This window comes from Thunnus maccoyii, chromosome 11 (genome assembly GCF_910596095.1).
Source record: "Thunnus maccoyii chromosome 11, fThuMac1.1, whole genome shotgun sequence".
Taxonomy (NCBI): domain Eukaryota; kingdom Metazoa; phylum Chordata; class Actinopteri; order Scombriformes; family Scombridae; genus Thunnus; species Thunnus maccoyii.
The window spans coordinates 23382851-23399680 of NC_056543.1; the positions used below are offsets into that span (position 1 = coordinate 23382851).

General features: G+C 39.8%; 1 protein-coding gene across 1 annotated transcript; it reads right to left on the minus strand.

The window, feature by feature from the left end:
* Positions 1-1122: 1122 nt before the first annotated feature.
* Positions 1123-16043, minus strand: tspan7b (tetraspanin 7b). The gene is made up of 8 exons (XM_042425524.1): positions 15889-16043; positions 6039-6227; positions 5649-5723; positions 5439-5534; positions 4439-4594; positions 4110-4193; positions 3602-3687; positions 1123-3495 (listed from the first exon to the last, which is right to left on the minus strand). The coding sequence occupies exons 1-7, from the start codon at positions 15952-15954 to the stop codon at positions 3619-3621; spliced, it is 735 nt and encodes a 244-aa protein (XP_042281458.1). The 5' UTR covers positions 15955-16043; the 3' UTR covers positions 1123-3495; positions 3602-3618.
* Positions 16044-16830: the final 787 nt, after the last annotated feature.

Consider the following 16830-nt stretch of genomic DNA (forward strand, 5'->3'; position numbering starts at 1 on the left):
AGACAGAAAATTTGCAGCCAGATGTTCCTGGCACATGTTGCTGCTTCCATGACAATATCAGTTTGTTTCCTCAAGTAAATATTGAACTTTGTTTTGCTCTGCAAATATGTGGAGTTCCTGGTGTTTGAGTTTTGGTAAAGAACTTCTTGTGTTGTTGTGTTTTGTGGTTTGTTTACTGACTGTCTGTTTTCTCTGGTTGCCAGGTTTGTCTGAGTCCACTCACAGTTTCTGGCTGCTCACGCTGGTAGTTGTTGTCCAGTGGTTGATTCAGGTTGATCATTTATTTGTTTCTCACTGTGTGAGGGGTTGTGCTGAGTTGTTTTTGTGGAATCAAATTATGCTCTTTTCAGAATAATTTCAATATATTAGTCTGGGTATGTAAGGGACCCCACAATTCACTAAGATATTAAAAAACATCATTTTTTAAAAGTGGAATAAAAAGCCCTTCTTCCTATGTCTCTGAATTAATATATTGTAATTGCCGATAGATTTAATTTTTAGTCCTAAATATGTATAGTTAGGTTTATATAAGCCTATAATTTCTTTCTCACTTTCTGAGTTTTCTGTCAGGACCTGAGCTGCTGACATTTAATGTTTAGGGAGAAGAGAGTAAATCAGTCATATGAATAACTGAAGGTCTTAAAGGCCCTTGTCATTGACCTTCTGTGCCGCTTGATTCCTACAGCTAGATTAAGAACACCCACGCACCCACATACCTTTATCCACTCAGTAGCCTACTTTCAACATGACCAGCTAACCTGACCTAACACTAATCCTAAAGCTGGAAATATCATTTGTCCTGATTGAGGTGTGGAAACAGCCTAAATGATCACATTTTAGGCTCTCTAGATGATAAAACTTATAATCATTAAAAATATATACAATGCTCATATTATAAGCCAGTTAATACATATCATACAATGTGGTGGAGACTCCTTGTTTAACAAGGTTTTCAACTTCAGAAGCAGTCTTGTGGAAACATTTGGAGCGACCATCGACAGTCCAACCAACACTCACATGCAGCTTTTGTAAATACATATAATAACACACCTGCTCAACTCTACATTGAAAACACATAGAGCGGTCTCTATTCCAGCAAAAATGAGTAAACTCTAAACAAAATTGTTATTCTGTATATTTATTGATAATAAGACCACTGATGGTGACTTAGTCAATAGTAGACGGCATGATGCAATTTCTTTTTGAGTGTCTGGTGACCCCATGTGTAAGCTGGATGGTATTACAATTTAGTATTTACAGGACAATATCAGTCTGGGGAAGGAAAAACAAGTTTCAGAGTGTTGGAAAACATACATTCACTAAATAAATTTACAGCTTTAAAAGCAATGAGTTTTTAAAAGCCACAACGAAATACTGACCAAAATTGAATACAACAGGATCCACAAAAATCTCTCTCCGACACACACACGCACATGCACACAAACCTCATCATACAAGGAAAATACACACTCAAGGTTAAGGGGACAGTCAAATAAAGAAAAATATCACACACATTCACACACACACACACACACACACACACACGCACACACACACAGACACGCACGCACACACACACACACACACTGAAAGAGAGATAGAAAATCACTTGGTGAAACTGTAAACGTAATGCCAACCAAACTATAATAAATATACAGCTAAATTGAAACAGCTATATGTTGCACGTTACTCTCAACAAAACATTGGCCACAATTATTTTTCAGTGCGTGTTTCCTATAAACTATCAAACAAATACAGATTAACAGACCAGAGTGCAGAATCAAAAGTCAGACACACGACATTTACACTTATTAGCATATTAGAATGAGAAACATTACATCATATAAATTACATTTCCAATACATATCTACAGATGATGACGAATGCGGCATGTTGATGCACTACATAGAATACTGTGAATACTAGATGAACACTGGTGGAGTCCTGCGTTTCTCTAATGTTGACCTCTCTCACTGGAACATACAGCTGGCATTATTTCCCATTAGAATAAAACAAATTATGACCCTAATGACTTGATAGGACCCTGGCAAGCTAAAAAGTGTTATTGCTGACCTCTTCTGGATTGAAACTTCATCTGCTTCGAACTATAAAGGTGTATGCTTTAAATTAAGTGCTTGGGGGGCTGCGCCTGGCTATTTCTGCGGCTTTTCACAACCAGCAATCTGACAACCTACGTCACGCAATGACTGGCCAGATGTGCAAGGGTGACAAAGTAAGCAAGGTTTGAACTTCTCTCTAAGGCTCTCTTTTTTTCATATTTTTTTTTCCACTATTTTTGTCTCTTTTCACATGAACACAACATCATTTGCCCTCAGATGTGTTCAGACAACACCTCATACAAACTACTTCATTTGAAGCATACTGATGTTTTGCAGAATGAATTCATTAGACTTCATTTCAATGGAATTCCAGAAATGAGTGGATTCACTTGCGTAAGCAAAGTCAATGTGTGTGAATTTTTTGAGTCAAGTTCAACTTTGAGAGAAAAGAGAGCCGGAGAGTTTAAAACAGAGGAAGGTAGCTTTTTAGCTATCTGTCCACTTTTTTTTACTCCTCTATCAAAGTATAAACTGCTCCACATGATGGAAAATGCTTTTACAATCTTTTGAATAAACAGTGAAATTATTGTCCTGTTAGCAAGCAAGCTAACGTGTTTGCTAACTGACTGTTAGCTAGCACTCTCTGGTGTTTGGTTTGCTGGATGATTATATTTCTGTTCCCCTGTAAAACTAATTGACAACAAATTGAGTTTGTTCTTGTGTATTTATGCCAAACTAAAGCTTTAACTCATACTGAATAATAATTTTAAAATGGAATTTAGCTCATAATCTGCCACAGAGTTAAGTTCAATATTCAGGACAAAAACAATGTGCTTTGTCTTAAATAAAAATACTCTCGAACCATTCAGAATTTTCTCTCCTGTCAGTTTCCTCATATAAACTTAAAATATCCTCAGTACATATAATCAGTTCACAAAATGCCACAACTATAGGAATATACAATGGTGAGCAATAGCAAAGTCAAATGCAAAACTAAATAATCTATCAAAGTATTACTTTCAAGCTTTAGTAATGTCATTCTGTACAAAGATGTGCCTTCTGATGGTGGTCGGTGGAGCATGCCGCAACCAACAGTAAAGCCAAGTCGCACTCAGTCACCTATCTGAGACCAAAACCGCTGTCAACACTGACAACTCTGGTCTACCTGCTTGTTGTAGGCTGTACTGATCCGAGATATGTGCTAATGAGCAACGTCTACATCAAGTAGCAGTGGGATGTGTGGTATAGAAAGCTTTGATGCAACAGCAGTGAGTCAAGGAATGATGCTTTACAATAAGATACATTAAGATATTACATTAAGATCACAGGCAGAGAGACGGAGGGAGGTAAATTCCAAATGAGATGTGTGATAGTGTTTCAGGAATTTACTGTTGTCATGTGTCAAGGCTCTTTGTCTCTTCTTCTCTTCATCTCCCTGGAAAGACAAAATAAATACATAGAGAAGAGTTCTTTGTGTTTGAATAAACTCTGAATGTGTGCAGTTTCTTGTGTTGGTGTGTGCATCTTTAAATGTCTCTCACCTGCCACGTCACATCAGCTACACCATCTCGTACTGATTGGCTGTGATGATCCTGGACAGACAGCAGGCCAGCAACATGCCAATCAGCTGAAAGACAAGACAGATGGGTGCTTGGGTTTATTTTATGTCGGGGGAGCAAAAATGTTCCTTCTTTTTGTAAAGACAATGCCACTACAAGAATCTACTTTTCTGCAAGAGCAAAACAAATGTTTTTTCTTAGAACAACAGAAAATAGATCCAGTAACAGCCCTTAATAATTGTGTCTAACTAGACAAAAATAAAGTTACATTTCCAAAAAAAGGAAATGTAAATGTAAAGTTGCTAAGTCATTACTAACTAAACTGAGATTGCTGTTTCATGCAATTTTCCTAAAAGCAACTCAGTAGATTTCCTGTCAAATATAAGCTTGAAGCACACGGTGGAAAATGCTGTGCTAAGCTGTGTTTGTTGATCTCCTTAGCAACTGTTTTTCTTTATTTCAGTTATGCCTCCATATTAAAACATGTTACCTGTGAGAAGGCAATCCCGAACGTCACTCCTGCAATGATGGCCATGTTGGTTTCCATGAATGAAGTGACCAGCTCATAGCAGCCCTGAAACACAGGGGGAAGGTTAGTTTGCAGAGGGTTCAGGGACCAGTTATATGTGCAAATTAGGGGCAAGATGGATATCTGGGAGATTATCTGAGGAAGTAATTAGTGTATGAAGGAGGGAGATGGTTTGAAATGGTACGTGTCAGATGTAAATACAGTCACTGATTACAGACATGCATTCATAGGCTACATATAGTACTCATGCAGGAGACTGGCAAGAAATACAATATGACAACACAACTGACCTGGTGGTAGACTTTGCTCGGAGCAAGAGTTGCATTACGGAGGTCTTCTGGGTTGCAGTCAGAGGAGTTGAAGCAGCAGCTGGCAGGAATGCCGTTGGATGGGTAATAAACACTGGCAAACCAACTGGTGTAGTTATACACTCCACAACAACGCAGCTAGAAATGCAAAGAGAAAGAGAAAGTATTAGGAGCAGATGAGGATTAAAGGATAAGGACAGTGACAGTGGCGACATACAGCCACTGCAAAACTTTTAACTAAGAACCATCACATTCGGCTTTTCTTGCTTTTTTCCTAAAGCAGCCTTCCTGTGTATTTGCTATTGATTAGTCCACAGCAGCCACAACAGTGTTGGAGAGCAATGATAATGTGCACACATTTGCAGGAGTTCGCACACACAGACCATGCTAGCTGCTTAATGTTGGTGTTATTCTGTATTGTTTTTATCAATGAATCCCATGAACAGATCAAAAACAACGATGCATTAGTCCATGTCTCAGTACTTTCTGAATACCCTTCACTGTCTGTGCCACTCAGCCCCACCACCATTCATTTCTAATGAATATGTAAATGAAACAGGTGGGCACTGTAGTTTTTAGCAAATGTTATGTTACTAGGGAGTAAATAGTGCCTTTGTTGGAGACTATTTTCAACCGCTGTTTAATACGAGTTTGGAGTGCTAGTGAGTATTTACAGGAGGAGGAAGGTATACGTGGGATTGAATCAAAATAAACTACAGTGTCGATGTTCACTGTAATGAAGGAACATGTATCCAGTGCAACAGTGTGTCTCACTGACGTGTTTTTAATCATTTTTGAACAACAATGGAGGCCTGTGGCACAGAGAAGGAAAATATATCAGCCTTTGGCCACACAGGTAACAATTCAATATTGGTTTTGGTCTTTGATGACAATAAGAATTATATAGAATACCCTTAATTACCCAGAATTAATTTTGCATTCAGCTGTTGTACCTTGTTGATGTCACGTCACTGGGACTTACCCTGTGCTGTAAATTATCAACAGCACGGCTCGCCTCATCCGCAGCGTTGTAGTTCAGGACTGCGTCAGTGTATGTCCTGTGAAAGGTTCCCTTTATCTGCAGCATGCAAACATACACTCAAAATCACACACATATGCAAACGAGTGCTTCATATTTCACTTTCAGATTGAAAAAGTTGTTTTGGGTTTAGCTGTGAATTGCACAACCTACCTCGTGGCGAAAGACAAATCCAGAAATCCCAGCCACTAACTCAGCGAGGAAAACCAGCGACAGAAACATGGCATACTACAGAGAGAGGAAGAGAAAACGCAAGAGGGAAATTTGCATAGTTTGCATGAAAACCCTCTCTCTTAAATGTGTATCATTTGCCTAAGCTTGCATCCACACACACACACACACACACGCACACTCAAATAGACTCACTTGACCACCATTAACTGAACAAAGTGCCCTGCAGCATGTATTGGATTTCTGATCCCTCTCCACAGAACAGAGGTCAAACATTATTCCCTTTATCACGTGACCTGAGGCTAATTAATCAGCATCTACAACACTTTCCTTGCAATATAGCACCCCACCCTTCCTCCTGCGGCCTCTCACCAGCTTCAGCATCCATGGGCTTCCTCTGCAGGTGGCGAAGCATCCGAACAGGCCAAAAACGATGATGACAGTACCGGTGCCGATGAGAACGTATGGGGCGTTGGTGGAGTTGTCGGCTATCAGGGAGATGTACGGGCCCAGCATCAACTTCCCCCATACTCCCACTGCCAGCAGGATGGCTCCTGTTATCTAGAGGGCGGGGGTTTGAGGGATGCATGTAACAGAAAGAGCGCAGGAAACAGAATGAAAGCAGGGAACAGGCTTTTATCTCTGCACTTCTGCGATATTACAATAGCTGTATATTAGCAGGGTGGCAAGGGGGAGGAGGAAAAAGAGGATCAAAGTGGAACAAGAAAGGAGCACAATTAGAGTAAGGAGGAGGAGACGGGAGACAGAAGACACACATTTATCTGGAGTATGGGATAGCGATCACCTGCTTTATGAATATGCCTGCACTCACACACACACACAGAAAGAAATAGAGAAAAAGGGGACAAATCAAAGAAGCTCTTTGATCCGAGGCGAGACGCTTCCTCCTGTTGCGCCTCTCTTAGCATTTCAAATGAAGGCTGCGGATAAAAGAGCGTGTTGTACTAGGCAGCTGAAACGGCGTGTGTCTCAGCTGGGTATGTCTTACTGGTATCTGAAAGGGATCGGGGTGTGGAACGGCTGCTGATGATCTGCCTCCAATGAGGGCCAACTCATCCTAACCTCCTCCTTTACTTCCGAGAGGTGGCTGGTCGCAGTCCTGCTGTCAGGCTCTCTGGCTAGAGAGGGAGCAGCCGGTACAAAATGTCACTGTGCACCCTGAAACTTCTAAAACTGGGGAGAAGAGCACACTCAGCTCTGGCAGAAAATGAGCCACCATGACTGAAACAGCAGCAGGCTGTTAGAGTCCATCAACTTTGCTCCTAGAAAAGTTTCCTCTTATATTAGTCAACAATGTTTTCAAGCCTGATCTCATGTTATGTAAAAATGACAATGACACAGACGTTATTTACAATAACGCAAAAAAAGAGACTTCTTTACGTAATCTTTGGCTGCATTGTCTGTTCTCTGATTGCAGCTCAGAACTAGTCTCTGCAGGTTAATGACTGTGTTAACAACATCCACACTTTGCCCTGTTGGCAGCGTGTAGTGATTGTGCAAAGGTTTTTCACCGTGATAAATCACCAGCCTCTGGCCTTCCTGTCCTCTGACTGCTGTATTGCTCTGAATTCGGTTGCATTTCCTAAACAAAGCTGTAAAGAGTCATTTTAGCCTCAACCACAGTGACTGGTTTTTGGTTTGAGAGTACTTTGTACGGCTATTGTATTATGACTGAACTTCATCATGACTCATGCAAACATCCACACATGAATTTCCATATCAAACACTATGACACACAAAGACAATGAGTTTCAGCCGATGGTGAGATGATAAGAGGGGTTACAGTGAGAGAAAACACTGCTGTATGAGCAGCAGCTGCTGAATAAAGCATAAGCTATAGGTATCCGTTTTAGGGAGGAAATACTTACATTTTAGAAGCTAAAACCATTGAATTTTTGGCATTATCAATTTTCTGTCAATTGTCTAAACAATCATCTCAAATCTACACCTGTCTGCCAAAATATTACTAATGTAATTATCTCTTAGTGTCTATCTCTTTAATATGCAGCTGTGGCCTAATTTATGTAAGCAAAACTAGCAGAACTGGGTATTATTGATGACCTGTGGGCAGTGAGATACTGAAATGAGAAATCCTCAGTGACATAGCATTTGTTGGAGCTGAACCAAACATATTCATCACACAATTATTTGAGGCAATAACAAAGAGTCAGAGTATTGAGAACTACCAGTATTCTGGTTCATATTGGGATGTAATTTCTCATTTGTAGAACTGATTTGCATGTCATGTAAATGCTTATCCATTAAAATGGAGGCACACAGGCACTGAGAATGCACTCAGTGCAACACTGATGAGGACCTTGAAGTATTTTTCTGTAGATATTCGCACTTATTCACAGATTTGGATGCAGAGTACTGAAATGAAGAGTGGCGAAGCACAGGCTGATAAAAATCATAGTAACGAATAAAGAGCTATAATTTATAAGATAGTTTTCAGTTTGGTGTGTCTTTTGTGTCTTTCCATAGTCCATGTTCTTTGTGTAGTGAAAAATGAATAGTCAAAGACTAGTGTACTCTTCAGACTCCATAGCTTTATCGAAGTTGACGTGCAAGCACAGATGTAACTTTACCACTAACATTAAAGCAGTATTAATAGATTGTTTTGACACCTTGGGGGCAGCTGTCTTAGCAATAAATTCCCTGTTTACAGATCTAGCAGACCTGATGCAACATTTGCATTCACTTGGAATCATGTTTCTCGCGACCCACGACTGTAAGGACATTATTCTCTCTCTTTTTTGTTTGTTTTTTTGGTCTCAGCTGCTAAATGCTCCACTATGTTCACCAGTTATTTGCTAACAATGTCTGTCTACCGCTTGATGCTAAGCAGTTAGCGTACAGTGAGCTCATCAGAGCTTTTTCACTGAAAATAGCTGCCTGCTGCTGGAACCTAAGCTGATGAGAGCAGTGAGAGTGAAAAAAAAAACAATAAAGTTGAGGCCCTAAAACCAAAACAAGGTGCTGAAAGATGCTAAAATGCTCCATAGAGATGAGAACTGAAGGGTGAGGTGATAATACTATGAGTGACCCCTTTGATATAACACAGTCACATGACCCATTGCTAATATATACCCATTACTAATATATACCTTTACACAGACTTTAAAGTCCGTGTAAATCAGAGATTTCTTTTGAAAAACATTATAAGTGTTAGAAAATAATTGCTGAAAACATGTGAAAAGACTGTGAACTATGTAGTACTGAATTGTGGAGTCAGACCGTTAAACTGTTTTATTTACTATTTCTGAGTTCAGGATTTGTAGGGCTTGCCTAAAATGGCTGCACCATGACGTAGAGGGGTGACTAGCATGACAAGAGTAGATGTAAACTCTCTGGGCAGATAGAAAGGTCTACACTTAACTATGAGATATTCTAGGTTAGCAGAGCAGTGCCTCTCGATAATGGCATTGTCCGTGCACAAAGCTTTGATAACATAAATGCACGCCGTCCCCCATGCCCCTCTGGTCTTACTGGAGTCATTAGCTGTTGTATCTGCCCTAAGGATGTAGCAGCCCGGTAGTTTAATGGTACTATCGGGGACACTGCTGTTAAGCCATGTTTCTGTAAAAGTCATCAAGTTACAGTCCGTAATCCTTTTATGAGTGGTGATCCGCAGTTGCAGTTCATCCATGTTGTTCACCAGAGACTGTATATTGGCGAAAATGCTGGGTAGAGATAGCCGATGAGGCGTTAGCCTTAGCTTAACCGTTAGAGCTCCTCTCTTTCCCCGTTTGCTTACGCTCTTGGCAGAGCTGGGCTGATAGACACTGGTGTCATGGATGTATTATAGAGCTGGATAGGGCGCCACAGCTCAGCCTTGCGGCCAATTTTTCCCAGTGGTCACTCACGGTATTGCAGCAAAAAATCCCCCTGCAGCCCAAAGAGCATTTTCTTCATAGACCACCACTGTAAAAGAGATGTCTGTAAAACTGTTGACAGGACACCTTGAACTGCAAAGAATGTCAATTATGACTCTTTCTAAACTTTTGATCCATGGAGGTTTTATATTTGTAAAACTTTCTTCGAGCCAAGAAAAGCAATTTTAAAAAATCCATGACGTCATCACAATGTTAAGTCTAGCCGGCGGGGGAAACACTACTGCGCATATTCAGTGGGCCGCACAAAGCAGAAGCAAACCCGGAAGCTAGAGGAAAGGTGTGCGTCAGCCAAGCAATTCCTATGAATGGGCGCCATTTATATTCCGGTATCCAGCTCTTATAATACATCCATGGTGTCATAGTATTAGTTGTCACTGGTGAATGGGGCCATTTTCGGTCAACGGTAGCGCTTAAGGAGTTATTTTAAACCAAGTTGAAGTGTCTGTTGACAGGTAGAGTCAGTGTTTAAGCTGCAGTCCACTGAGAGGATATATCCATGTCCGGCTGGTCGTGTGGCACTGCTGCAGGAATCAATCTGTCCAGTCTCACTCTCACTGTCTCGGGCTGCATTGTGGACACTACTCCTGTGCTTTCAGCGTCACTACAGATGTACACCTGTAGCTGCTACATCCAGACCCTCGCTGGCGCTTTTCAAAAAAGCAAGTAACATTGACATCAAACTTCATTGAAAAAAAACGAAAAGTTAACATACCGATAATTGGTGATGGCTCACTTGTTAACTACTCAGTTACATTTTTACTGAGGTAAGTCCACATTTACCTACAAAATAGGGGCCGAATAAAACAGTGCCTCCTAGTGTTTATTTTTGAAATATCATGCATGTTGCTTGTCTTACACCTACAAACGAGGCCTATTTTAAATTGTATATATTTTTAAGGGAGTTCAGCATGAGTGTTAAGTTCAGAGCCTCAGAGGCTGTTTAGTTGGGGCGTGGTTTCAGCGCCTTCGGCGGACACGCCCCCAGCCCTTCAGAGTTCAGAATACTGCTTGTTTTTCCATAGTTTTTTTTTCTCCTAATTTTATATATTTGGCGATTTTTTTAATCAGTCAAACGTGGCTGGGTGGTTAATAACACATTTTTCTGTGGTGTGAAAAACTCAGAACACATATTTATTATTGCTTTACACTTTTGACTTTAACCAACCAAAAATGGGAGCTGACTGACGTTGTTATCGGCTCTTATTAGTTTACAAATATTTCTCTGTGCTACGAATGGCTCTAACATTAACACTGAACAAGCTTGTAGTTGTTTTGGAAGGATGCACACCCCGATTATTGCGAGTTTTGACTAGAGTTGGGTGGTCTGGATAAAATCCTCTATCATATATCAGTTTATATAATTTTATATTGTGATAATATGATATAGTAAAGTTAATCTTGAGAGAATATTTATGGATAATACATACAGACAAGAATGTGTGTTTATGGACAATGCAGCGAATTTAATATCTGACAAATGGAGGTACTTCATCACAATGATCATCATATCATCATAACAATCCCATATTGTCCATATTGTGCTCACTCATTTGTCACATTGCCAACAACGGACTAATGTAGTGGAAAACATTTGCCTGATTCAAAGGTCTGAACCCAGGCAAGGAAAACACATTTCTACTACACTAAATTCTGTTTGTTGTTTTGTTTTTTGTCTTTTTTTACTTTTTTCTAATCTTTGTTTTTTCTTGTGAATCACTGGAAGATTTTACATCTTTGGACCATTAGTTTGGAGCATTACCAAAAGTATTCATAGAACACAATTTGATTCTTTGATTGAAGGGGTCTCAAACAGACATTAGACAAAGCTTTTTTTAAGCCATCAAAAGCCAAACATGTTTGGATCAACTGGCCTAACACCCAGAAATATTAAAGGGACAGATACAAAATACACAAAATCCCTCTGACGGTAAACAAATCTGCATCGTATATATCGTCATAGTGCCCCACCCGACTTTAGACAAAAGTATCTGCCAAATTAATGTTACATAATACAATGTAAAGTAATTGATCAGTTGTTTTCAGCCCCCGACCAGGTAAACTGAAGGACTGCAGGCTGATGATTTGATTCTTCAGCATTGACATCGACTGTCTATTAATAGTGATGTTAATGGCCAGAGCAGACTGTCACGGTCATTTCAGAGAACAGTTCTCTTGATGACAATGTACTCACTGTTTATGGTCTACATTATTAGTGACAAATAACGTAGACTATAAACATAAAACAGCCCCCCAAACCCACCACCCCCACTTAGAGCAGCCGCTGCATACAAATACAGGATCAGCATGTCAATGCTAAAGTGTTCATTTTAACACCCGCAGGGAAATCAAGTCCAAGGAGCAGGAACAGCTCATCTAGACTTCATGTCTGTTGCTGAATTCCAAGCAGCTTCTCCCCCCCCCCCCCCCCCCCTCCTCCTTCTCCTCCTCCCTTTCTCCTCCTCCTCCCTGGAGCTGAGCAGCCCCCCTGCACGTTTTGTTTGAAATTCAATGCCAGGCCGGCCACCCTGGTTACAGCACAGAGTTTAAAACAGGTCACCCCTTTCCCCTCCTCCCCCGGCCTAATAAAGAAACAGAAGGTGCGATGACAAAATATGCTGGCGAGGACACAGCACAGACCTTACCACCTGCTCTGCATTTCACCATCCTGTGTATGTACTCTATGTTCTATGTGTGTGTGCGTGCGTGTGTGTGGGGGGGGGGAGGGAGGAAAGTATGGCGATACAGCTATTCACACTTCCAGACATGATTTGCCTCGACAAGTTGATGACAGTGAAACCGAGGCCCGACACTGAGAAGCTCTCTCTACTTCGAACCCTGTGCCCCACTTCAACCTCGGGGTTTCGAGACATGAGACTCTTCTGCACCTCAGACATCTGAAACCTGACGCTGCAGACATAAGAGAGCGCTAAGAGACGATATAATCCTGACTAAATATAAAAAGTTCATGTCCATGACACTAACACATGGCACAGCACAGCTCTTCTTTTTAAGCCCACATTAACACAGATCTGAACTGAAAGACTGAACTCAGCTCTGTGTTTTCTTCTGCAAAGTAAAGGGGTTAATTTAGATTTTGTTCAAGGTTCAGTAAGCAATTTCACTTCCTTAAATTCTGGGTGAGTGCGGGTAAAAGCAGAGAGAAAAAGCACTCTTCAGGTCCTAAAGACATTATGGACAGAAAAATCTCTTTCACATGTTCTTATTAGATAATCCACCCCGGCTATATCTGGCTGCCATCAGAAATCTAACAGACAAGGATGAGCCTATAACCCACAAAACACTGTCACAATTATGGTCAGAGCCACGCTAAATTGATAACCGTGCCTGCCAGCTACTCAGACAGTATTGTGGTTGCACTGCTGCTTGTACTGGCGTTAAATCATATTTGAAAATTCAGCTGGTGATCAAAACCTAAACAGAGTCACATGTCAAATACTGAAAATGAAACAAGGAATAAGATGTACTTTTTCACTCCTCATTTCTCAAATCTCTCAGTCATTTACCCAAATATTGGAACAGACACTTGAATCCTGAGTGTTCATTACAATGACAACATGGACAGAATCTAGTCTTTAAATGTTGTTTAATACTGCTGCGAATATGTTTTTATGTGTGAATTCAAGTCAGACCGAGGCTTTGAAGCTAAAGGCCTTGACAAAAATCCTCACTATTGGTTAGATTCAACTGTTTGGTAAACTATGTGGTGTTGCATTGGATTGCATAATATTGAGGGAGTGTTTAATATTCTTGCTCCTCCGTGTAGCCTACAGTATGCAGATGGGGTGGACGAAATATCGAGCAGAAGAAGATGGTGGATAGTGTGCGGCAAAATGTTTTGGGAGCTTGCAAATTCCAGTATGAGGATGACTTCTCTGAGGATGACTGAATATTAGAAACACTGGAAACTATTTTGATAAGCGATTCATCGTTTAAGGCGTTTGGTCACACAGAAATGCAGAACTATTTTTTGGTTGCAGCTTCTCAAATGTGAGAATTTGCTGCTTTTCCTCATCTTACATTATATTAAATGAATATCATCTTCTAAAGATCCTGGCGCTTTATGAGAATTTGATGGGCATTTTTCACTGTTTTCTAACCTTTTACAGACCAAAATGATTGATCAATTTATTGAGAAAACAAATTGCAGATTGATGATATTGAAAATATTCCCTACTTTCAATACAACGCTGTAATAAACAGCACCACCACAAAGCACAGCCTCAAGATGAATACTCGACAAACATCTAAACAACAGAAGTAGTAAAGCCCAGTCTCAATGAGTAGAGCTGCAAAGATTAGTCGAATAATCGATTGACAGAACATTCATCTGCAACTGTTTGGATAATCGTATAATCCCTTTTTTAAAGCAAAAATAACAAACATCTGCTGGTTCCAGCCTCTCAAATATGAGGATTTGATGCTTTTCTCTGTTGCACACGATAATAAACAGAATATCTGGGTTTCAGACTGTTGGTTGGACAAAACATCTATCTGAAAACATCACCTTGGGCGGTGGGAAACTATAACATTATTTTCTTACATTTTATAGAGGACACCTGTAGATCGACAGGTGCATCGGAGAAGGAGACCTTCATTAGGTTAAAATAAGCTGATGAAGGTCTGTGTACCGATAAAACTTTTTAAATTGAAAGTGAAGAAGACAGTGTGTGGGAGTTCTTTCTTCTGCTTCACATTTTATAGACCAAATAATTAATTGAGAAAATAATCAAATTAATCGATGATGAAAATAATCATTAGTTGCTGCCCTAATTTTAGATTAAAGCATTTTATAGCAGAGACAATTGATCGATTAGTCAATTGACGGATAATGAGTAAGCAACTATTTTGACAGTTGATAAATCATCATTTATCAAGCAAAAATACCTCAACTGTCTCTGGTTCCAGTTCCTCCAGTGAGGACTCGCTGCTTTTCTTATTGTAAACAGAATAAAAAAGCAGTTTCTAGACTTTATGTAATTGGTAATTGTTAGTTGCAGCCTTGCTTTCAATATAATGTTGTATTATACAACACTACCACAGTCTCAAAATGCACAGTCAACAACTAATGCAGTAGTCTCAACAATAACTGCACATTTAAAGTATTTATAGCAGGTATTTACTGCAGTACTTTTGTGTTTATTTATATGACATTACATACTGTTTTTCTGGTCTCTGTTGTCACACACATTTGTGATTTCCCATCATTATATAGGAATAAAAGGTGTTGCTTAGATATTGGTATTATAGTACATCTATAGCAGTGGTTCCCAACCTAGGGGGCCGGGACCCCTACAAGGGGTTGTGAGATGATAGGACAGGATAGGATCCAGAAAAAAAAAAAATCTAGACACACAAAATTATGATTTTTTTCTTTCTTCTAATTTCTGATTTATTTCTTGTGGATTTTTTGTATTTTACCAACTCATGTCTCTAAAAGTTATTCAAATAAAACAAAATAAGTCTCTTTCTAGAGCTCCAAGGTTTAATCAGCAACCATTTTGGTAATTGAATAATCTTTTTAGTCATTTTTTAAGCAAAAATGTAAAAAAAAAATAAGCTGGTTTCAGCTTCTCAAATGTGATAATTTATTGCTTTTCTTCGTCAAATACAATGATAAACTGAATATGTTTGGGTTTTGGACTGTTAGTCAGACAAAACTAGACATTTGAAGATGTAACCTTGGACTTTAACTGATATTTTTCACAATTTTCTGACATTTTGTAGACAAAACGACACGTGACGAGGGGCACCCAGCTAGACTTTGCTTTATGGGAACCACTGGTCTATAGGATCACATAGAAAAGGCTGCAATGTCCCTTTAAGAATCTATAGCAACGGCCCCAAAATGTAACGTTAGCTCGGTAAAAACGGGGATTTAACGGGGCCTTACCAAACAGACGAGGCCCGTTAGTCTCATCAAACAGACGGAGTTTAACGGTGGCGGAGATGATAACTGACAACCATGATGCTATCTATGTCTGCTATGTACGGACACCACTGACGCCCTACAGCCAAAATATGTTAAACCTCACCGCAAGTGCTTTAATAGAGGACATATTGATATCAAAACACTTCACATTATCGACCATTTTTACATTTAAAAACAGCAGGATTCCGTCGATGATGCTGGCAGTGTCCACCCCTTCATCACGCACAACAACAAACACACACACATACACACACGCGCACACACACATACACAGACACACACACAGCGGCAGATTAGGATGTATTGCAGTCATTTTTTTAAGATGTTTTAGTCAAAATACCAAAAGGCTACATACCCAAAAGACAAAGGAGTATACGATGAGGAGGGTTTTAAGGCAGGTGATGACCGGTTTGGTCTCCATTGTGAAGCGTACGTTAGACCCGCTGTGGAGGAAAAAAAAAACGTCTGTACCAACCGTCGCGTTGCAACCACGCGCTGATGCAGCCGCACAGCGTCACTGGAGCAACGCATCACAGCCGCCAGTCAGCAGGCTGCGTTATCCTCTGTGATTTCTCATCTTGCATCAAATGACTCCACACTTCTGCACAACAGTCTACATCATTGTGGGGAGACGTTAAAATAAATAATGTTTATGTTTATGTTTGTTTATTTTAAGTAAGAAGTGACAATGCACATTTATTAACATGAGCATTTGGGTCCATTATGTGTTAGATTTAGCCATACATGCTAATTTTCATCTGCAGTCCCTCGGCAGGTTGATAAAAAAAACATTAAAAGAAAACATACAAGAGCTCATAAGCATGTTTGATTGTCCAGTAACCACTGTTTTATAGATTTGGAGAAAGAAATAAGCGATGTCATGTTCCTTATTTCTAAAGGTACTTTTTCTTTGTGGTATTTTTACTCTCTGGTATTCCCCCATCTGAGGGGGGACAGACCATAAAAAATTTTGATCATGTTTTCCCAGTTTAAGAAATCATATTTAGTATGAATGTTTATTAATGTCTCGCTTATGTCATTTCTCAAATGAGCTGTGATGAAGGTTTGGCAAGGTTTTGTGTCAGAGAGTAGACCTAAAAAGGAAATATTTTGTTATGCATGACTATTACTGAGTTGTAGCCAGAGAATGAACAGAAAGTGATGTGAGAGTGAAAATAACTGTGTCACCGGATCCTGCTCAAAAATGTATCAGGCCTTAGCAAATTATTTTTCTTTATTTGAGGACTCATCTGAGAAAATCTCCAGGTTTTCCATTTTTATTTATAAGGCATCATAA